Source organism: Ochotona curzoniae, unplaced genomic scaffold (genome assembly GCF_017591425.1).
Source record: "Ochotona curzoniae isolate NIBS_2020 unplaced genomic scaffold, NIBS_Ocur_1.0 contig_1014, whole genome shotgun sequence".
Taxonomy (NCBI): domain Eukaryota; kingdom Metazoa; phylum Chordata; class Mammalia; order Lagomorpha; family Ochotonidae; genus Ochotona; species Ochotona curzoniae.
Genome location: NW_024464920.1, coordinates 6,405,798 through 6,429,108, shown reverse-complemented (window position 1 = coordinate 6,429,108; position 23,311 = coordinate 6,405,798). Strand labels below are relative to the sequence as shown.

Sequence of the window (23,311 nt, the reverse complement as noted above, 5' to 3'; positions counted from 1 at the left end):
TCCAGGAAAAGTCAAATTTGTCAATGTCAGATTGTTATATCCCACTGATTTCCTTCCTAACCTTTTTTTTCTTTTCCAAATTATTATTTGGATCATAAAAAAAGAATTAGTTTCTGTTGTTGCTGCTGTTGCTTTTATCCTACTGTTTTTAACTTTGTCTTCTTATTTAGTTTTCAGTCTTTAAATTCTTAGGTTTTTATAGACCACAAAGATTTGTTCATCTATGTTTTTCCATGCTTTCCTTTTTCCAGTGTATTATTCTCCTCCCAAACTATATCCCTCGGGAATATCAACATACCATGTAGATTATTCTCTTCCTAATGAGTTAATTAGCATTAAAAGAAGGACTACTGGAGTTAGGAAATCAGACTTCTTTCCATTAGTAGTTATGCACACTGAGAGAATATTATTCAATCATTCTAAACCTCAGGGTTAATTTGTCAAGCAAACAAAAAAAAACCCTTCCTGGTAGTAGTTTTATATGAAACAAATTAAATTCTTGCCCTATAATAGAAATAAATTTTACTATATTTAATGATAAATATATGCTAAAGACTATTTTTTGAAGGGTTTTTCATTTCATATTTACTTTTGCTACAACCCAATATAATATTTTGTTGTCTTTCTCAGTTATATGATTCTACTTTTAAATATATCTATTTCATAATTCTAAATTTTAACATGCATCTTCTGTTACCCCACTGTAAGCCATACAATGTCATTACAAATTTGTTGAGCATTTTATGTAATTCCAGTACTAAATTTTTCATAATGGTAGGAAGAAATAACCATGGATTTGTAGTAAACTAATATATTGTTAGTTTATTTATACTCATAAAGGTCCAGCAGAATATCCAAAATACTTATTTCCTTCAGATTGAGTTATCACCTGATCAAAACAGAGTATATGATGGGAAAGAGTGCAAGAGTTGCTCATGTTTGCTCAAATCAACTTTGCATTCAAGTTTTTTTGACCAATATTAACAGGGTTCCAAGACCCAGTCAACCACATTCAATTCACAAGACATTTTTCAGTCCTGATGATTTTTGCTATCTATCCATCCCTAATACTCTATCCAAAGTGTCTCTATTATACACTTTGCTATAAAAATAATTAAACATAACAAAAAAATGCAAAGTTGGATTAACATTTAAAATAAAATGGTGTCATTTTCTACTTCAGTAGAACAAAGGAGAAAATCATATGGTTACCAAATAAACATGTAAAAAATTAAAAAACCTCAACATCTCTTTCTATTGAAATCTCTTAGCAAGGTAGGAGACAAATATATGCACAAAATAAGCATCTTAAAGTTGATATTTAAACACTAAGTGTTTTCCTCCAAAGAGTACAAAAAACAGGGTTTTTCTTTTTACCACATAAATGTACCATTCGATGCTGTCACGGCAATAAGAAAGTAAAAAAGATATAAAAATTAGACTATAAGAAGTGAAACTACCATTATTCTAATCATTATTCTCCATAGACATGAGAGAATCCTAGGGAATCCTAGGGAATAGTTTAAAAAGTATTATAAAACTATGATTTTCAAATAACACTAAATAAATAATATAAAACACAATTCTATGTGTATACACCAATAACAAATAACTAGAAATGACTACAATCAGTAATTCACAATATTAATTTACTACAATGAGGAAAAAAGTGCTTTTCCATGTAGCAAAAATGGAATCTTGGCTTCTGCCTCAAACTATACGCTAGTTACATTGAAGTGGATTATAGCACTAACCATAAAATTCAGAACCAGAAAGTTTCTAGAAAAAATATGGGAATGTATAGCCACAGTATGATCAGGACACCAGAACAGCAACCATAAAAGCAAAAAAAAAAAAAAGCAAATTTAAAAGTTATTAAAATACAGACCAGGAAAAGACATTTATAGTATTAATGCCTGAAAAATGAGCCATATTCTTAGAATTACTGGCCAATTCACAAAGAATTACTAAAAACTGATAATTAGAAAGTAGAACAATCTTTGGGGAAAAAGTAGAGAGATATTCCTCAAATGAGAACATAAGAATGGGCAATAACCACAGGATAAAGGCAATTCGTTATCTCTAGACACCAGAATAAAAGCAGCACACGAAAGCTATAATGGGGAATTATTTCACACTCATAAGGACAGCTAAATTTAAAAATATGTGAAGGTGAGAAGGTAGAGGAAGCTGAAATCTCAAAACTGCTATTGGTGACAAAGTTTCTGGGTTACAATGATGTTCAATTTTCAGTCTTTCGAGGTACCTCCACATAATTTTTCACAATGGCTGGACTGGTTTACATTACCACCAACAACGTGCAAGGGTTCTCTTTTTTCTTTGCCACCACCTGTCATCTTTTGATTTTGTTACTATTCTCATGAGAGCAGATCTCCCTGAGGTTTTGATTTGCATTTCTTTGATGATCAGTGACACTGAAGTGGTATAAGAAGACAAATACGGAATCATCTTGCTCATACGTGAGATCAAAGGTTGATCTCACAGAAGTAAGAGTGCGACAATGAATACTCGAGGCTGAGATGAGCAGGGCTGGGAGAGAGTTGAGTAGGTGTTGACAAAAGGATACATATTTACAGTTAGAAAGCAGGAATACATCCAAAAGATCTATTGTACAGCACTCATGATCACTGGGAACACAATATATCGTATTTGTGAAAAGGGTTAAAAGACTGCATATTAAATATTCTGACAAGAATGATAAGTGTGTTGGATAATTAATCTATAAACTACATATATTACCACCTCACAAAGTATACGTACTTCAGAACAGCATGATGTGTGTGATAATTGCACACACTTTATATTTTATATCTTTAAAAATTTATCACCAGCAATGTAATTATTTGGTAGAAAGAAAAGCTTGAGCATGTCAACAGATCAAACTAATATTTTTCTTTTATTTTTTAAGAATTATTTTTAACTTATTTGAAAAGCAGTATCAGAGAGAGAGAGAGAGAGAGAGAGAGAGAGAGAGAGAAATTTCCATTTGCTGCTTCAACTCTAATCAAATGCCTGTAACAGCTAGGACTCAGGACAAATTCCAAAGCCCAGGGCTGTTTCTAGGTCTCCTACGTGAGTGCAGGGACTAAGTACTTGGGTCTCTCCCTTCCCTTGCCTTCCCTCCCTTCCTTTCCCTTCTCTTCTCTCCCCTCTGCTCCTCTTCTCCCCTCCCCTCCCTTTTTTCCTTTCCCTTCCCTTCCCTTCTTCCTTCTCCTCCCTTTCCTCCTTCCTTCTTTCCTTTCCTTTTATATTCTTTCTTCTTCTTTTTAAAACTTGTTTTTATTGGAAAGGCAGATTTACAGAGAGAAGGAAACCAGAGAAAAAGACACTATGTCCACTGGTTCACCCTCCAAGTGGACGCAATGGCTGGAGCTGAAATGATCAGAAACCAGGAGCCTCTTCCGGGTCTCCCACATGGGTGCAGGGTCCCAAAACTTTGGGTTGTCCTCAACTGCTTTCCCAGGCCACAAGCAGGGAGCTGCATGGGAAGTGGAGCAGCCAGGATACAAACTGGCACCCCTATGGAATCCTGGCATGTGCAAGGTAAGAAGTTAGCCACTGAGCTATTGTGCAGGAGTGTGCCATTTTCCATTGTTTTTTTCCCAACCATTGGCAGTGGAGCTGGTTCAGAAGTGGAGCAGCCAGGACAGGAACCAATACCCATATGTGTGTTGCTGGTGAGTCAGATGCAAGTTTAATCTATTAAACTATAATGCAGATCCCCCTATTTTTTTTAAAGATTCATTTTTTTAAATTGCAAAGTCAGATATACAGAAAGGAGAGACAGAGAGGAAGATCTTCCATCTGATGATTTACTTCCCAAGTGACCATAACAGCCAGAGCTGTGCTGATCCTAAGCCAGGAGCCAGAAACTTCTTCCAGGTCTCCGACATGGGTGCAGGGTCCCAAAGGCTTTTGATCATTTTTGCCTGCTTTCCCAGGCCACAAGCAGGGAGCTGGGTGGGAGGTGGGGTTGCCAGGATTAGAATCGGCGCCCATAAAGCCCAAAGCAAGTAAATGAGCCCAGTCTTGTGTTTTATCTAAAGATAGAAACTCAGCCTTGTCATTTAATATGCTGAGAGAAACAGAAATCGGCAGAGTTTACTTCAGTTACCATAAATTAAAAATATAAGGTTTCACAGTCTGAGGGATTCTAACACATGAACGAATGCAATGAAGCAGAGGGGGAAAGATCAAATATAAGATGCAGAACTAACAGCTGTGAATTACTAAGTTCACAAATGCGGTAGATAAAATTAAGTTTTTTAAAAAAGCATTGGGAAACATGACTGAATATGAAGTGTAATACTGCAACAATGTGGAGGAATCCAACATGGGCGGAGAGCATGGGGAAGGGTTGGGGGAATCTCAAAGCCTATGAAACAGTGTCATAAAATGAAATTTTTTAAAAAAGCACTGGAAAGTCTGCAGCTCACAAGTTACTAACACACCAATCAGAAACATATGCAACGCGCAATCAGTCTCATTCCATACTGAAACAAAGGACTCCTTGGTGAAAATGGGCACTTTTTTTTCATTTGCAGGTATGATTAAGGCAGAGAAAGTGACAATAGTTATGCCTGAAGTAAAGGGTCCCCTAACTTGACATAACATTGTCTAAGCAAGCTATCTAACTCTGTGACTAAAATTAAAGTTTGTTTATCTCTTATTCAATATCATTTATTCCACAACAAAATACTGCTCAGATCAGCTAATGCCCAAGCAAAGGAATATAAATCCAATAATTAGCATTAAGTGGTACTTTAATTTTTGAGGACCCTTACCAGATTCAAATGTGCAATTATCATTTCAAATTATTAAATAATTAAAAGTGCATAAATACTCACAAGTCTATTTAATTTTATATTTCTTGCATTTCCAGATAGAAAACCAGAATTACCAAATACTCAGAGGATTAAATTTGTGATTAAAACGTAGATTTTTATAAGCTGAGCAATAATTATACTCTCTTTGGAAGAGTAGCTATCAATAGTTTCCATCCCTGACATACTTGTTTTTTTTGTCAGAACACATCAGAGAGATTCCTCATTTACTCATCTCTCCATCTTCTGTTTATACTTGCTAATCCCCAAACTCTGTTTTCAAAACTATCCCCAAACTCCTAATTTCTTCCCTGTTGGAGTTTCTACTCCTTCCTTTGTAGTAATTGTGGACCCCCGGGGGGTAAGGAGTCAGAAGGACAAATAACTAATGCATAAAAACTTCTGGTGCAGAAGAAAGTATCTGGTTGAGGTTACTTTCCTTCTCAATAATGGTTATTAGTTATTATTGTCCTATTACATATATGTCTACCAGGCTGTACTGTTTTAATTTAAGTATCATGATTCTGAGTTACTTATGTAGTTGATTTTATCTTTTAATGTTTAGAAGAAAAATTACTATTTATTTAAAAGGCAGTTCTACAAAGAGCAGCAGAGACAAAGAGATAGATTTTCTATCTTCTGGTTCACTTCTCAAATGGTCACAACAGCAAGAGCTGAACTAATCTGAAGCCCAGAGATTTTTCTAGATCTCCCACGTGGGTGCCATAAGCCTGGAGCTGAAATTAGGAATAGAGCAGCCGGGACTAGAACTTGCACTCACTTGGGATGTCACTGCTTGCAGACTGAGGATTAGCCTATTGAGCCACTGTGCCAGCTGCTATTTTGTCCTTTTAACTCATTATTATAACGCCTATCACAAATCTTGAAGAACTGGTGTAACCCAGGAATGGGTTCAAGATGAATTTTGCGCTTCAACATTCCTTCAAAGTTTACCCAAGTAAGTAAGTTAAACACAAATAAAATGTACAGAAAAGAATACAGTGCCTGTTAGAAATTGATTGGACAAATATAGATAAACAGAAAGCAACCTTTTTCATTACCAAATAGCCAAGGAAAGATACATTAATACATTTGCATTGATGCGGAAGTAAAAAAGCATTTAGTAATTAATTTCATTAGCATATGTAAGACAGCATCTTATCTAGGTAGCTCTAAAGATGCTGGAAATGACCAAGATACACAATAATATCAGAAACACTCTCAGAATCAATGAAAACAAATGCTAACAAACAGCTTCTGAGTCTGGAGTTGGCTGTTTATTATCCTAAATCCCAAGACTGAATTCAAACTTCATTGTATGAGGAAAGAGAATTCTTGCAAACATTGCCCCCTTTAACCTGTACATATTGAAACACTCTCTACAATGCTGTCAAAAGGTATGACATTACACAAGATCATGAGGATGTTTCTAAACCCTGAATAGGACTGTAGGTGACAATTATAAAGCAAAGAAGAGGAACACCAAATCATTAGGATAATTTAGCCCCTGCAAAGGGCAATACCATTATTCATAACATTAGAATAGTAATTCTCTCATAATTGGTAAAGGCGAATGAGACAAATTATATGAAAGCATTCTATAAGCCATAGTGGATATTTGAAATTTAAACAGCATTTTGTTAATTGGAACTTCTATTATTTTAAAGAAGCTAGTAAACAAAACATTGCTCATTTAGACCAACACAAATGTGTCCCATGAACTGGCTGAAAGGATTTATTCATAGTATATATTTAAGAGGATGGTGAATGGCAGTGACTGGATTCCCAAGTCCCTCTCTCTTGAATTTTATGAGACCCATTCAGCATGAGCCAGGTTGAGAATACCACTAATTCCATGTTCTGGGTCCATCTGTTGGCAAAAATATAAGGCAAACAGCTTTATATGCGCTATTTTCAATGAAATATCACAGAACAGCTTGTCCCAATGATATTTCTAAAGCTTGCCTCCAAACCGCCTACTGGGAAATCCAAGTGAAAGAGAAGGGGGAAGCAAAAAAATTAATGCAGGCAAGTGACAGAAATGGAAAATGAAAAAAACAAATGCAGGGTGAAGACTAACTAGAGGGATGTGAACCCAGAGGAAAATCAGTAGCAATGAGAGATGCAAGCTCAAATGCAGACAACAGTAGAAACTGTCACGCACGGAAAACCTGAAGAAAAATCTTGGATCGGTGAGATCGACGTCTGATCGACAGCATTTCAGAACTACCGAAATCACTTAAACAGATCCCTCAGAAGAGGTTCCACCCGGGTTGATGTCAGGTGGCCACTTCCCATCGCTGGACCCTGGGGCAGTCGGGGGTCTAGGTGTGATTTCTCCCCCTACCCCGGACACAAGAGGAAGAAAAAGAAAATTTGGAAACAATGGCCTCACCCATTTTCCCCCTAACTCTTGATCCTTCCCATGCTGATCAACTTATGTAAACCTCATCAAAAAAAAAAAAAAAAAAAAGAAAAAACCTTAGATTTGGACAATATAGAAGTGAGTTCCACTTTACCAGATATAGGGGAAAAAATGTGGAAATAATAGTCTTAACCACTTTCCTGGAGCCCTTGAGCCTTTGTGCCCTAATTAACCATGTAAAGATTGTCAAAAAAGAAGTGAGTTCCCCATCCAGAATAGAAACCAAAGAAACGGGGGTACCAGGACCACAGAAGAGCTCAATACTTGGAACTTAGTTACTAAAATGATGAGAGATACAAAAATATTTGAAATAGTCATTTTTCTGTGCTTCTCTAGTTATTCACATAATATGTATGATTACTATTCCGAAAGCTAAAGCAGAGATCAGTACCTTTAGTCAACAACAAAGGAAGCAAACTTCCTTTTCTGAGTCCTTATAATTCAAAACTCCATGGACACACCAAAAATGTATCCAGACAGTGTAATGTAAGCGGTGTATGCTCGCCGATCCAAAGCCAAGAGACATTACAGTGCAGATGATTCATTCTGGGTACTTACCTGGGGTCGAATAACTTTCACAATGTTTTTGAGGGCAGTGTCGGGGGATGGAGGTGAGCAGTCAGGAGTAGGGCCTGTTGAGCTGTTTCTATGGTTACTAGTTCCTGGAGCAGTAATTGCTACCTCAGAGGCATTATCTGTGAATAAAAATAGAACTGCCATGAACCTAATTACTGATCACTTGGTTTACCTATTAGGATCTGAAATTACTTTAGTGACAAAAGTAGTATCAATGACAAGATCATAATGAGGAATATGCTTGGCAGATTTTACATAATGTTTTTTGAATACTTTGTTTGCTTTTGAAAAAAATGATTTATTTATTTGAAAGGAAGGGTTGTAGAGAAAATGAGAGGAAAAGACAGAAAGAGGGAGAGAAGTGAGAGTGAGTATGTGAATGAAACATCTTTCACCTGTTTGTTCACTCCCCAAAAGGCTACAATGGTTGGAACTGGATTGGCGTGAAGCTAGGAGCCAGGAGCTTCCCCTGGTCTCCCATGTGGATGCCCATGTGGATGCAGGGGCTAAAACATTTGCACCGTTTTCTGCTGTTTTCCCAGGTGCATTAGCAGAGAGCTGGGTCAGGAGTGGAGCAGATGTGACTTGCTGCTGCTGCTTAGCACTGGATCTGCTCTTTATTTATTATTATTTTTTTAAATGGCCAAGAGCACTAATTGTGGTACTGTTCCAAGAAGAGGAGTGTTATTATTCAATTCATAATGACACCTTTTCAGATTGCACCAGTATATGAAAGACACATGATTATATTAAAGCTCTTTACATAGTAGTGTTAAAAGTCGCTGACTCATATCCAAATTCAAACCCCTTCAAATCACTATTCTCAGTAATCCCTCAATCATGGAAAAGTATCCGAATGAATGAACTTGGATAAAAGGCTGGCTTTCGTGCAAAACAGCCTTACAATGTGAAAAAAAAAAACTGAAACAAAAACAATAATAAGCCTCATTTCTACCTCCTAGTTCAGCATATCATCTGATTCAGTCAAAATAAAATGAATAAAATACCAAAATCAAAATTAATCTTCCCTATGTGCAATATTTTTTTTTGAAATTTACACTTAAAAGTCAAAGGTACAGTTTAAAATATTTAGGAAAGGTAGAAAATATTCTATTTATAACTTCCACCATCACATAAAATGTCACACTATTTTAATGGCAATTTGCAACATTCTATAACTTTTTATTGGAAATGCTGAAAACTCAAACCTGCAAATAGTTTACTTCTCTATTATATTTTTAATTAGTTCCCAATAATTTTCTATCCTGGGAAGTCAGCTGAATGGATGCAAAAGAGAATGTGATTTTTAATTCTTTATAAACCAGCAGATTTTTCTGATCTGTAACCACTGTCTAGAAAGCAAAGTGAAAAGCAACAACTTATAAAGGCGTTCATTGTTCATAAAACTCAAGAGGATGAATTCTACCCACCACATAGAAATATAATTTAGTCTCACTGGAGAACCTAGACATTTACTTGTGAAGCAAAAAAAAAAAAAAAAAAAGTTTCAATTGTGATACACTGAATTAGATGGCTAGTTAAAAAAAAGTCTTAAAACTTTCCAGAAAACACTTTGATGCGTAATAAATAAAGTGAAATTTGAACTGGTATTTCAGAATAGGTGGAGTGTTCTTCTGAGTAGGAAAGAAAAGTCTGAGTATGTATTGAAACCATAAAAGGAGTCAGCAAGACAATGACAAAATTATCTGAATCTCTTCAATTTGTCCTTTCTTTGTTTCATTCATGCATAGACCCATCTGATTACACATTTCTTGGAGGCAATCACATGCATCCAATACTATCTTATCTGCTAAAAAAGAAGAGGACTAGAGAAACAAATGGGCAAATATGGGTTCCCAGGACTTTAGCTCGATATCGTCATGAAGTTGAAATTGTTTTAAAAATAAAACCTACTTAAAGTTTTGTTACAAAAAAAAAAAAAAGATTCCCTGTCCTTCAGAAAATACAATCAAGTGTGGCAGTGGACATAAAAATTATAACGTGCCATAACTTGAGAAATAATGATAGAACAAAGATAAAAACGCTGCTGTGAGAAGAATCAGATTGGCAGGAGGCAAGTTAGTTGTAAAAGTCTACATACTTCAAGCAAGAAAAGTCTAAGAAAACATAAGACATAAGGGCATGAGAGTGGGAAGAACATAGCTGAAGCTGTTATCTTGTGTCAGGAAGAAAAAAGAGGCAGTTTTGGAAGAGTGAAAGGAAGCTTAAAGTTGATTCTATAAGCAATAAAAACTACCAAATATTGAGAAATGAGTAACAAGTAATTACGATGATGATAATGATGATAATGAAAAAGATGGCATCCAACTTTATTGTTCTTTAATATTTATTTTTATTCATTTGTCAAAGAGAGAGAAATGCTTGTGGGTGCCAGTGTCCAAAGATTGGCCATCCTCCATGGCTTCCCAGGCACATTAGAAGGGAGCAGCCAGGACACAAAAGTTAGGGTTGCGGGCTGCAGCTTTTACTTGCTCTGCTGTGTCAGCCCCATGTAGCCGACTTCTGTTGAGCCTTAACTGTGTACAGATGACATATTAAATCCCTTTGTGAAAAGATTCTCATTTACTCTTCAAATTAGCTGATGAAACAGGTTCTTCTACTACCATCCACATTTTACAGGGAAACTCATCCTAATTTTCATTAACTAGAAGTCTTGAAGTTTCAGATTGATGCCACATTGCCTTTCTACAGAACAGCATGTCATAAGCATGCAAAAGTGATTTGGGACATGAAAGCAGATCATCGGGCCCATTAAAACAGTCAAGGTTAGAACATTCATCACCTGCACATAGAGTCACACCAACACAGAAACTTCCTATGGAATATAGAGACAATAAAAAAGAAATGATAGACAGAAAAAAATCAATCATTAAACATCTTTTGGCATATTTACATGTTAAATATGGCATAATACCTCCAAACAGAATGATTAGTTAGGGCTTGTGAGCCAGCTAGAGGACATGGTTCTTGTTGGAACAAGGTTGAGTTGGACATAAAAGTTTAGATTCCAGATATGTGTTGAAGGTAGACTAAGAATTTCTTGATGTACGCAGAAAAGTCAAAACAATAAAAAGAAAAACTGGAAACATACTGACTTCAAAATATAATACAAAAAAGTCAGAATATCATTAACCTAAACCAGACCAATACAACATAGCAAGGATTCTTAAATAAATCCACCTATTTCCGCTCAGTGTTTTTTTTAAACAAAGGTATCAAGATACACAAATTAGGGGCAAGGATAGTCTGAATAAACACTGGTGTTAGGGCCGGTGCAATGACTCAGTGGCTGACCCTCCACCTTCAAGTGTGGCATCCCATATGGGCACTGATTCAGGTTTCAGCTGCTCTACTTCCCATCCAGCTCCCTGCTTATGTCCTTGGAACGCAGCTGAGGACGGCCCAGTCCCTTGGGACTTTGTGCCCACATGGAAGATCTCAAAGAAGCTCTTGACTCCTGCCTTTGGATCAGCTCAGCTCCAGGTGTTACGGCCATTTGGGAAGTGTAACAGCAGAAGTAAGAACTCTCTGTCTCTCTTCTCTGTAAATCTTCCTTTCAAATAAAAATAAATATATCTTTGAGAACCAATAAACAAAAAACAAACAAACGCAATCTTCAAACCCCATGGCAAATATGAATTATGTAAAAAACTATGCATAGAAACCAAAAAAATCTCAAGTCAATATATAATTTTATTTCCATGTATACATGCAGGTTTTGAATTCCCCTCACAGATACCCAATGAAACACATTCCATCTTAAGACGCAAACAATTTTTTTTCTTTTAGAATATGGAATGTGTTACTCCATTCTCTTTTGGCCTGTAGAGTTTCCTGTGAGAGTTCTCTTGTCATTTTAATTGACATTCCTTTACATGTCAGTTGATTTTTTTCACGTGCACATTTAAAGATCTTCTCCTTATGTTTAATTGGAGAAAGCTTGACCACCATGTGTCATGGTGAAGACTGCATTTGGTCAACCCTGTTGGGAGTTCTGTGCCCCTCCTAGATGGTGCTTCCCAATTCTTTCTCCAGATTAGAGACGTTTTCCTTTACTATTTCACTGAATACATTTTCAAACCAGTTTCTTTTTCTGCACTTTCCAGAACTCCCAAAACTCTTTGGCCTTTTAAAAGTGTCTTTTAATTCCTGAATACTTTGTTCAGCTTGACCCAGCTCTGCTTCCAGCTTTTTGATTGTTTCTCCATTGTGACAGGAAATATCTTCCAATTTCGAGATTCTTTCATCTGCCTTCTTCATTTTATGATTGAGACTTTCTGCTGAATTTTTAATTTGCTCTATTGCATCCTTCATTTCCAATAATTTGGCTCAATTTTGTTTCAGTGCTGCTATTTTCTGTGACATATTCTTTTAAAGATTTTTTTTTTAATTTTTTATTGGAAAGGCGGATATGCAGAGAGGAGAGACAGAGAGGAAGATCTTCCGTCCAATGATTCACTCCCAAGTGAGCGCAACGGCTGATGCCATGCCGGTCCAAAGCCAGGAACCTCTTCCGGGTCTCCCACGTGGGTGCAGGGTCCCAAAGCTTTGGGGCGTCCTCGACTGCTTTCCCGGGCCACAGGCGGGGAGCTGGAAGGGAAGCAGGGCTGCTGGGATAGAACCGGCGCCCATATGGGATCCCCGGGGGGTGTAAGGCGAGGACCTTAACCACTTGCGCCACCGCACCAGGCCCGACATATTCTTTAAATTCCTTGACTCTTGTATGTACTTCTCATTGTTGATATGAAGCTTTATATATAATGAGTTTTCTGAATTCTGTATCCCCCATTTTCTCTATGTCTTCCTGAGTTAAATCTGAAGTTGGCAACAGCTTTTTATTCCTTTGCAGGGGAGTCTTCAGTAATATTCAATATCCCTCTGTCTCTTCTTTTGCTCTTGGTCATTGTACTTCTGGTTATCAGATTCTTCTCCTTAGGAAGGTAGCTAAGCTCTGTTATCCACAGGTCTACAATTCGATTTTACTTATCACGGTTGCTACCCAGTTCTTTGTTTACAGTCACTTGTGGCACTCCAGTAGGTTTCAGGTCTAGGCTCTTGTGTTAGACTTCCACCATGGTCTGTGTAGCCCCAGCTCCTGGCTCACCACTCTGCATCTTGTGATCCCAAGCTGTGCCTGCACTGTTGTCTGTACAACTTTTCTCGCACTTCCAGTTTGAGCAGTTCCAGGATCAGGGAAACTCCACATACCCTAAATATCTGGGTAGTTGGCGGTTCTGATTTTGCTGGAACCTGCTGACCATGAGGTCTGAGGGCCACCTGGACCTATTTTAACCCATTTGATGCCAAAGTTGGTATTATTTTCCCTGTGGGACCAAGGAAATCACTTTCCTTGGATACATATCCAGCAGTGAGAATGCTGGACCATCTAGTTATTCTTCTTTTGGTATTCTCAGGAAACTTCATGCTGCTTCCTCTACCGCTGTACTAACTTACATCCCACCAACAGTGTGTAAAGGTTCCTTTTGTCCCCACATCATTGTTAACATTTGTCATCTGTTTTTGCTTTTGAAAATAGCCAATCTAAATAGAGGGAGGTGCTACTTCATAGTCGCATTGATTTGTGATGTTGAACATTTTTTTGCATATCTGTTAGCCATCTGTGTGTCTTCCTTGGAGCTCTTCTGTCCTTACATCTGCTCCCCATCTAAACTGAACCATATAGGCTTTTTCTATGGAGTTGATTGAGCCTCTTAAACATTTTGGGTATTAATCTCCACTTAGATATCATTTTCTTATTATACAAATTTAAACATATGTACCTAAAATATCAACTTGCTTAAATCTCCATTTTATGTCTTTACCCTACTTTCCCCCCTTTTTCTACTGTACCTTTTAATATTTGTTAGAAAGTTGGGTTTTCAACAATTCATTAACTGATGAGATAATTGGACTACAATATAAAAAGTCCCCTAAGGGAATGATGACACCTGCTTTCCATAGAAGAGGCAGTCTAAAGTTGGAGTGGTTCTGGGCTATAAATATTGGGCTCTGGATTCTTCTCTGTATGATTTTCTCAGGTCCACCATCCTTCAGGTCATGTTTCACACCTAGACTATGCCAACAAAGATGGATGCAGAGCTCACGGTATAATATAAAAATCTTTCTTGGTTTTTATCAAGTCTTTTTTTTTAAATTTTATTTGGGATTCCCTTCCAAACTCCCACCCCCCAACAGATTTCCCCCATGTTGCTACAATAGTATAGTCCTTCATAAGGTGTCATAATTCCATCAGTCTCTTATTTAAGTGTGTCCCAACATTGCTGGTACAGACAGTGTCAGACAGTCGGCATCCCATTTTCTACACATTTCCAACAGTTTCATTGGGTTATCAAGTCTTATTACAAGATTCCATCAAATATTGATGTTTAACCCAATCATTAATAATGACTAATAACTCCTGGGAGATGAGGTGTTATGGTTCGAAAGCTAATGTCTCTTCTCTCCCTGTTCTTCCAGGAAAAGAGAAAGGAGAGGAGAGAGAAAATATGAGAGAGGTGATAAGAGGAGAGGAGAGGAGAGGAGAGGAGAGGAGAGGAGAGGAGAGGAGAGGAGAGGAGAGAAGAGGAGAGGAGAGGCGAGAAGAGGAGAGGAGAGGCGAGGCGAGGCGAGAAGAGCTGAGCCTCTGGGAGGTTATTAGGTCACAAAGCCAGAGTTCAGTGCTATGAAAAGGATTACTTGTTTTCATAAAAGACATCGCAGAGAGATGCCTGACCCCTTAAATCATACGAAGTGACAGTGAGAAAACAGCCATCATTGAAGAGGCATGCCCTCATATGATTTCAGATCTGCCAGTCCACTGATCTTAAACTTCCTAGCCACCAAAATATGAAAAAATTAATTCCTGTTTTTTTTTTCACAAGCCACTCTATTCATGGTATTTTGTTAAAGAAGGCCAAGCAAACTAAAGATATTTTGAAAAGCCTAAACACAGGACAACACAACCTCTCTTGAAATTTCTGGCCATGTATAAGAAGATGCCTACATGGCAAGAATCGGGACTCTGCTGAATAGGGAAACATGTAAAAATAAAAGTAACTGGAAGAGTCCATGTTGGTTGGGAAATCCTGAGTGTATAGCAGACTGTATAGACTTTCTCTGTCTCTGGTCAACAGCCACTTCCTTAAGGAGAGCTACCTTCCCTGATGTCAGACTGGGAGGACAGAGCAATGAAACGGAGATTAAAGCACACAGATGCTAAGTGTGGGTTAGGTGTCCTCCGACCCAGTCCCGTAGAATCTTGTACACCCATTATGTTCACTGCAATCTGTTGGTGTGTTCCTTTATTCCAAGACTCTGAGTTCTTCCAGGGTACATGCAGAGTGTCTGGTTTGTCTTCATCTTGCCACCACACATTATAATAGGATTTGATTTTTGTAGGAGTCAGGACCCATGTTCAGAATAATCAGATAATTATGGATCACTGCATGCATTTTAAACGTGGTTTAATATAATTTATTTGATGTCTATCATATATTTTCAAAACACTGTCAAGAAAAAAAATCTTAAATATTGATAATTCAGCAGGAAGTGTAATGTCCAACCAAAATAAGTGTAAATTTAAATGATTTATTAATGTCTGCTATGTTTCATCTTCTATCAAATTTTTACTAGAAGAAATATTTTTTTTGTAAAAGGTTGCATGCACCAGTGTAGAAACAGATAAAACTTCCTACATGATAGATAAACTCTCATATTCCAAATATAGAAATGATTGGGTTTACTTTCATCATTTCTACAATACCAGCTACAGAGATTGTTGGGTTTTAGGCATCAAGTAACCTACATCTGTATTCATTTTACAACCATTAATCCTAAAAAAAATTGAAAACAATATAAACTTACTTCTACCTAAGAAAGCTAGTGATACCCCATTTCCCTTATTTTTTTTCAAACATACAGTTATAGTTTCACAGATAGCATCTTTTCTATGTCACTGCAAAATGTGCATCACATACTAACAAAAATGTACACACAAGCACACATGCAATCCAGTCTGAAGTATCTCTCACAGAAGTTAATATATGCAGGGCCCGGCACAGTGGCGCAAGTGGTTAAGGTCCTCGCCTTACACCCCCGGGATCCCATATGGGCGCCGGTTCTATCCCGGCAGCCCTGCTTCCCTTCCAGCTCCCCGCCTGTGGCCCGGGAAAGCAGTCGTGGACAGCCCAAAGCTTTGGGACCCTGCACCCGCATGGGAGACCCGGAAGAGGCTCCTGGCTCCTGGACCAGCATAGCATCAGCCGTTGCGCTCACTTGGGGAGTGAATCATTGGACGGAAGATCTTCCTCTCTGTCTCTCCTCTCTGTATATCCACCTTTCCAATAAAAAACATAATAAAAATAAATCTTTTAAAAAAAAAGAAGTTAATATATGCCAAGTAATTTATGGAACTATAGTTTGGTTTTCATTCAAAATGTTACTAGGTTCTAAGAAAACTGGATGGGAATCTCCAACTATGGAGATATAGAATTGTGATTGAGATCTACATTAACCAGAAATCCGAACCTAACTTTGATGGTCTGGCTTTGGGTATAAACTTAAAAGAAGTTTTCCTCAGGTGTTGCAATACGGTTATATATTTCCTTGGAAGCATGGCTAATAGGGCCCAGTGCAATGAAGTAATGGGCTAATCCTTTGCCTGTGGCACCAACATCCCATGTGATTGCTAGTTTCCAGCTGCTCCACTTCCCAATCCAGCTCGTGGCTTACAGCCTTGGAAAGAGGAAGAGGATATCTCAAGTCCTTGACCCTCTTTCCCATGTGTGAGTCCAGAAGGGGCTCTTGGCTCTAGATGAGCTCAGCTCTGGCCATCTGGGGGGTAAACCAGAAAATAGAACATCTACTTGTTGTTTCTTTCATTCTGTAACTCTGCCTTTCCAAGTAAACGAAATAAATCTTAAAAATATAAGGAAATGCTTCCATGTTCTTTAGAACATTATAGATTTCAAGAGCAATACATTGTATAGAATTAACTATTTATTTAAATATACTCTGGGAAAAGTTAGGTTTCATTTCATATATTTTCATAAATCAGACTGAATTGTCTTAGGACATCCAGAAGGCAAAATGTAATTTTTATTTGAAAGTTAAGGGTATCATATTCTTAGCAAAATATTGCTGAAAGAACTAATTATTATAATTTTTAGGCCTACTGTTTTAAAATAAAGGTTTCGTAAATTGATAGTTCCAAATGAGTATGTTTGACTTCTTGAGGTACCTCCATCCCAAGCAGCCAGAAATACTTTCTAGCTCTTCATGTCTGATATTTACAGAGGCACGATGAACAGTCTCAGTTCACACACTGCTCGGCACTGCAGAACACAGTGATCGATGCACTAGTTCACAGGGAATAAACATGTGGACATATGCAAGATACATGCATACCTCTTTTAAGATATTTAACCTTTGGTCTGTTTCTCATGTATTAAGTATCATTTAAGAAATGGGGTCGCTCTTCTTCTAAGTACAGTTAAAGCTACAAGGAGTGACACAGTTTTTTCTATAAGTGATGAAATCTGCTCTTTCATACACACACACACACACACACACACACAACGTGTTGTAGTGAAGAGGGAGACATATTTATCTACAAGAGTAGGGTTGTGTCAACTATCCCTCTGCCTTCACTGCTGTTAGAATGACTGCCATTTATTTAGTGGTTCCCATTTTAAACATCACTACAAGAGATAGTGTGAAATCTTTACATGGATTAAAAGTTGTCTGTGGCAACTTTAGTGTTACTAATGTCATTGCCTGCCCAAACCTACCCAGCACAGTAAATTCTAATCCATTCTGAAAGAAAATGTCATAAGCTGAGACAAACTTGTCTCACTGTGAGAAAATGTCCATGTTTCCTCTAGTGTCCAGACCCTGCTTTTCTCTGTATGACAGATTGTTAAATGATTTGTCAGACATAACTCAGGTGGTATTTTCTCTATGAAATCTTCCCTGGCTTAGTCAGTCAGTACTTCTAATGTCTTCTACACCACCTCTCCAAACTTAAACAGTAGACACTTCATTCCATCTCCAGTGTGGAAGGCAGGACTGTAAGCATTTGAGTGGTATTCTGCTGCTTTTCCTGCTGTTAGCAGGCAGCTGGCTTGGGAGTGGAACGGCTAGGTACCCATATGGGATGCTTATGATGCAAGCAGCCCTTTAATCGACAGGACTAATAATAAAGGCTGTGGCAGTTTTAGACTGTGTGAGTGTGTGTGTGTGAGCACACACACACGGAAGTGTATGAATTAGGGAAATTTATCAGAGGGTAAATCTGCATACCCAATGATTCTGAATTTGGCCTGGAAGTTTGTCAGGGTGCTGGGAACTCTCTTAGGACTGAGGGGTACATATTACAGATTCCTGAACTCAAACTGGAAGGGCAGAGAATCCACAGACAGCTGGATCTGGGAAGAGCAATACCCTCTTTGTGGCCAGGGCAGGTTCACAGGGCTAAGTAGATCCCTGTGCACCCTATGACTGTGACAGCCTTGTGTACTGTGACTGCATGATAGGGCATGGCGGCTAGCTGGATCAGTGTATCTGCTCACAGATCACTGATTTCCTGGAGCAGACTCTGTTGCAAGATTCTGTGCCTACACTGAAGACCATACAGATGCTTTGTATGGTTACTGTGCCAACATGGGTGTTTGGGGATGGGGGTGGAAACTACTGTACACTAACTCCAGGTATTGACCACCTCGCAATGGAGGAGGTTAGGCTGAGGTTACACTGGAAGATATGATCACACCCTTCCCACCAGCCCAATTAATAGCAATGAGTGAGAATGACACAAATCAATACAATCAGAAATGAAAAAGGAGAGGAATCTATGAATAAAACAGAAAAAAAAGAATTACCAGGAATTAGGACAAATAGTGACATACTAACAAATCAGAAAGCCTAGAAGAAATGGATAGTTTTCTGGATACACAAAAACTAGTAAAATTAAGTGATGGTGACAAAGAAAACTTTAATATATCTATAAGCAAGATGAAGATTGATCCAGTAATAAAGATGCTCCCAATAAGGAAAAGCTCAGGATTAGATGGCTTTATGGTGCAGAATTCTACCAAACTTTTAAGAAAAAAAAATATCTAACTATAATCAAACTATTAAAATGATTGCAAGGTATGGAATCCTCCCTGACTCCTCTGAGGCCACCAAAATCAGAAAAAGACACAAGGAAAAAAACTGTATACCAAGATCCCTGATGAACACAGATGCAAAAATTGTCAACAAAATAACTGAATAAAAAATCATTAGAATGATGTCTGGGATGTCTGGTGTGCAGGGATGATCCAAAATTTACAAGTCAAAAGGTGTGTTATGATTATATCAATAAATGCAGAGAAAATACTTGATAATATATAACATTGTTTTATGAGAAAAACCTTCAGCAATTTGAGTATAAAAGGAACGTTCCTGAACACATTTAAGGCAATATATGACAAACCCACAACCAGCATCAATACTGCATTGGAAAGGTTAATCCTTGGTTGGATAGCTGATTTGCAGATTTTCTCCCCCCATTTTTGGTATCTCTTTACTCTACTGAGCAATTTCCTTGCTCTGCAAATCATGTGCACTTGATGAACTTGACCAAATACTTCTGACAGGGCTTGAATTTTATTGATATGAAAAACAAAGATACTCTTTGCCAAAGGAATGGAAGAATACATATCATTAGAATGGCTATGCTAGCCAAGATTCTCTGTAATCTAGAACAAAATATCGATGACATTCATTAGAGAATTATACAAATAAATCCTAAAATTTATAATCACAAAAGAATCAGAATAGTCAAAGGGATTGTGAACAAGAAAAATTAATATGGAGGCATCACAACACCTGACTCAAAACATTCTAGAAACCTGTTGTAATCAATACAACATGGGGGGCCCGGCATGATAGCCTAGTGCCTAAAGTCCTTGCCTCAAATGTGCTAGGATCCCATAAGGGCACCAGTTCTAATCCCGGCTGTTTCATTTCCCATCCAGCTCCCTGCTTGTGGTGTGGGTAAGCAGTCAAGGACCCAAGCCATGGGACCCTGCCACCTGTGTGGAAGACTCCGAAGAAGCACCTGGTTCCTGACTTTAGATCAGCTCAGTTCCAGCCACTGTGGCCACTTGGGGAGTTAACAAGCAGACAGAAGATCTTTCTCTCCTCTCTCTATAAATCTGACTTTCCAATAAAAATAAATACATCTTTGAAAAACCATAATACTGGCATAAAAATCAACAATTGATCAATGAAAGGAAAGGAGCACTTAGAAATCCACATACGTATAGCGATCCTCTTTGGACTAAGGTACTCAGACTTTACAGTGGAATAAGAATAATCTCTTCGATAATGTTGCTGAAAAACTGGATGTATATTTGTACAAGAATGAAATTAGATCTGTATATCCTTCTCCATACACAAAGATCAAACCAAGAATCAATGACCTAAATTTAAGATCTGAGCATATGAAGTTGCTGGGAGAAAATATAGCAAAAACACTCCAAAACATTGCTGAAGGAATGACTACCTATATAAGACTGCCAGACACAGGAAGCAAAGCAATGAAAAAAATGGGAATAAATCAAGCTCCAATAATTTGGCATAGAAAAAACAGACTCAATACAGTGAAGAGACATCCAAAAAATGAAATAAAATCTACAAATCACTTATGTGACTAAGATTAATATTGCGAATATATCACCAACTTAAACAGTGAACAAAGAAACAGTAAGAGGTTTCAACAGACAGTTCTCAAAAAAAAAATTACAAATGGTCAAAAAATCTATGAAAAAATTGTCAACACCACTAGCCATCAGGAAAATGCAACTCAAAACTGCAGTGTGATTATCATGTCACTCAAGTCAGCATGATTAACATCCAAAACACAGAGTAACAAATGTTGGTGAACACGTGCAGAAAGGGGAACACTGCATACACTGTGGGTGGAGATACAACTTGGTGCAGTCACTGTGGAAAACGGTGGGAAGATTTCTTTAAAAACTAGAAACTGATGTGCCCAGTGATTCAGCGACCTCACTACTAGATATCTGCCCAAAAGATCTGAACACAATGAATTGAAGAGATACCACCAGCGTGTTTATAGCAGACTGTTAGCAGTAGCTAAAATCTGGAATCGAACAAGATCTCTAGCATCAGATAAACGGATAAAGAAAATGTATATACACAATGGAATATTACTCAGCTTTAAAAAACTGAAATTCTACCATTTGCAGCAAACTTGGTTAAATTGAAATCCTGTCTTTTGCAATAAAACATAGGTAACTGGAAACTATTATACTTAGTGAGACAGGCCAATATCAAAAATGACAAATATCAAACATTTTCTCTGATTCCTTGCAGTTAAGGTAGAACAGAAAGAAATACATAGGAATGAAATGGTCATCTTGGGATTTGATTGTTGTTTTTAGTCCTTGTTCTAAAGAGAGCTTGTTCTAATGGAACTGAAGTCTTTCTACTTTTTACTTATTCAAAGTTATGATTTGTGGCTAATTAAGTTTGAAAATACAGAGTGGGTTAAAGTTATCTTCTAACAAACCCTGATGAAGAGAGGGGAAGGAGTAGAAAAGTTTGGGGGACATAGGGCAAAAAGGAAAGTCTTCTTGGAAGGGTACCTATGAAATGTCAAAAATACATTCTCTTTATATTACTAAAAATGGGAAATATATTAGTCAATTCAGTACAATGTCTTAGATCAAAAACATTGTTTTAATATCTGTGGAGGAGATGAACAGAAACCTTATTATTTTTCCTTATTTTGGCAACATAAGGGACAATATCTATAGTTACACGTACAGTGGGGATCTTTAACAAGTAGCATATGTTTTCAATTTTTAATGATTTAAAATAATTTTTAACTCTTGCATCTGCGGATTCTCACAGTGAATCCCTGGCTTGCCCTCAGAAGTGTATCTGCAATTTCAAACATTCGGGTTGAGTGCTTCAGCCTTTAAGGGATTATTTTGCATGTGTAAGGTTTTGGTGGTGATGATAAATGGAGGACAGGTACTATAGATGTGGATGTGGAAAGTCATGTTAATCACTGTAATTGGCCACAAGGCCTAAGTCGCAGTAACTGTTGCTGTTTTATTTAACAATGCCTTTCTGCTTTGTATGCATTAATGTTTAGGTAATTTAGGAATAAAAAGACCTGATCCTCTTTGTTTTTATTCTCTGGAAATTTAATAAGGCTAGATGCTTGTTTTTGGTGTCAGTGCTGACTCCCCACCCTGATTCAACCGAAGCCCTTTCAGACTCAATTACCATGAGAGAAACCATCTTCCTCCTGCTCTGCCTGTCTCGGGGCCAACTCACCAGCTGGATCGCCCTGTAGGTCCTGAGTTCTGTTCTGTGATTCTAACCCAGTGAACATGAAGAGCTTTGCTTAATAGTACACCTAGAATCTATGATTTTTCTCACATTACTGTTGCCATGCAATAAGTGGAAAGAAACAGGGACAGAATTGTTTTAACAAAAATTTGAGAAATCTTGCGTTTTGATAGCTCAGGTTATATATTAACCGATAAGAAATATCTTAAAATTAATTTGGAAGTAAATACAAATTTATGCATCACAAATGTTCATAATTATATCAAAAGTAGGCACAGCAAAAATTTTAACAAAGCAAAACAAATATACCAGAATGAGACCAGTCATGCTGACAAGATAGGAAGAAAATACTATTTCTTATTATTTTTGCTTTCCATATACTAAATTTAAAAAATGAACTTATCTCACAACTACTGGAAAAATTGTTAGTAATTTTTACGGTAATAACAGTATTACAAAATTATTAAATAACACCAACCTAAGAGTATTTCCCAAGAGAAAGAATTAATAAAACTTAATTTAAAATGAGTTCATTGATTCAGAAAGAATCCTGTGCCACTATGTTTCATGATTTAGACAAATTGCTCTTTTATACACAGGGTTAGAGCAATCAAAATATGCTTCAGTTGAAATGATCTAAGATCGTCATTGATGTGTATGACAATGTCAGATTACTTCCAAAATGCACAGAAGGCTCAGCAGGTGCACTGCTCTCTGTATCGCACAGCTCTGAACATCATTCTTTTATTTCCTCTGTGCACAGGGGACAGAGAAAGCACGCCTCTTTAGTAACACATTGGATGGCTGCATGGAAATTAAAAGCCTAACAAGCCCAGGTGATTAAATGGCAACTGCAGTTTTCCTCTGAATTCTGTGTATAAATAGAAGAAAAGGATCCCCTACTGAGGAACATAACCAAGATTGGCAATAAAATGCACTGTTCTGAATGTAGTAACAGTCTATTCGAACCCTACTGACTTCTAGTCGTAGGGATGCTATGTGCTTTAATTTTGTAATGCATTGTAGATAAAACTTCTCCAGTGATTTGTGTTTAAGATTTTTTTTCCTTTGTCCCACA

The 23,311-nt window shown here is 37.4% G+C and overlaps 1 protein-coding gene across 6 annotated transcripts in view; it reads right to left on the bottom strand.

Moving 5' to 3' along the window:
- The window catches only part of ANKS1B (ankyrin repeat and sterile alpha motif domain containing 1B), a 1,034,668-nt gene that overhangs the window by 630,271 nt on the left and 381,086 nt on the right, over positions 1-23,311 (bottom strand). For all 6 annotated transcript variants that reach the window (XM_040980136.1, XM_040980153.1, XM_040980163.1 and 3 more), the window contains exon 11: positions 7,828-7,964. In XM_040980136.1, coding sequence (XP_040836070.1) covers positions 7,828-7,964 — 137 coding nt within the window. The remainder of the gene's footprint in view (positions 1-7,827; positions 7,965-23,311) is intronic.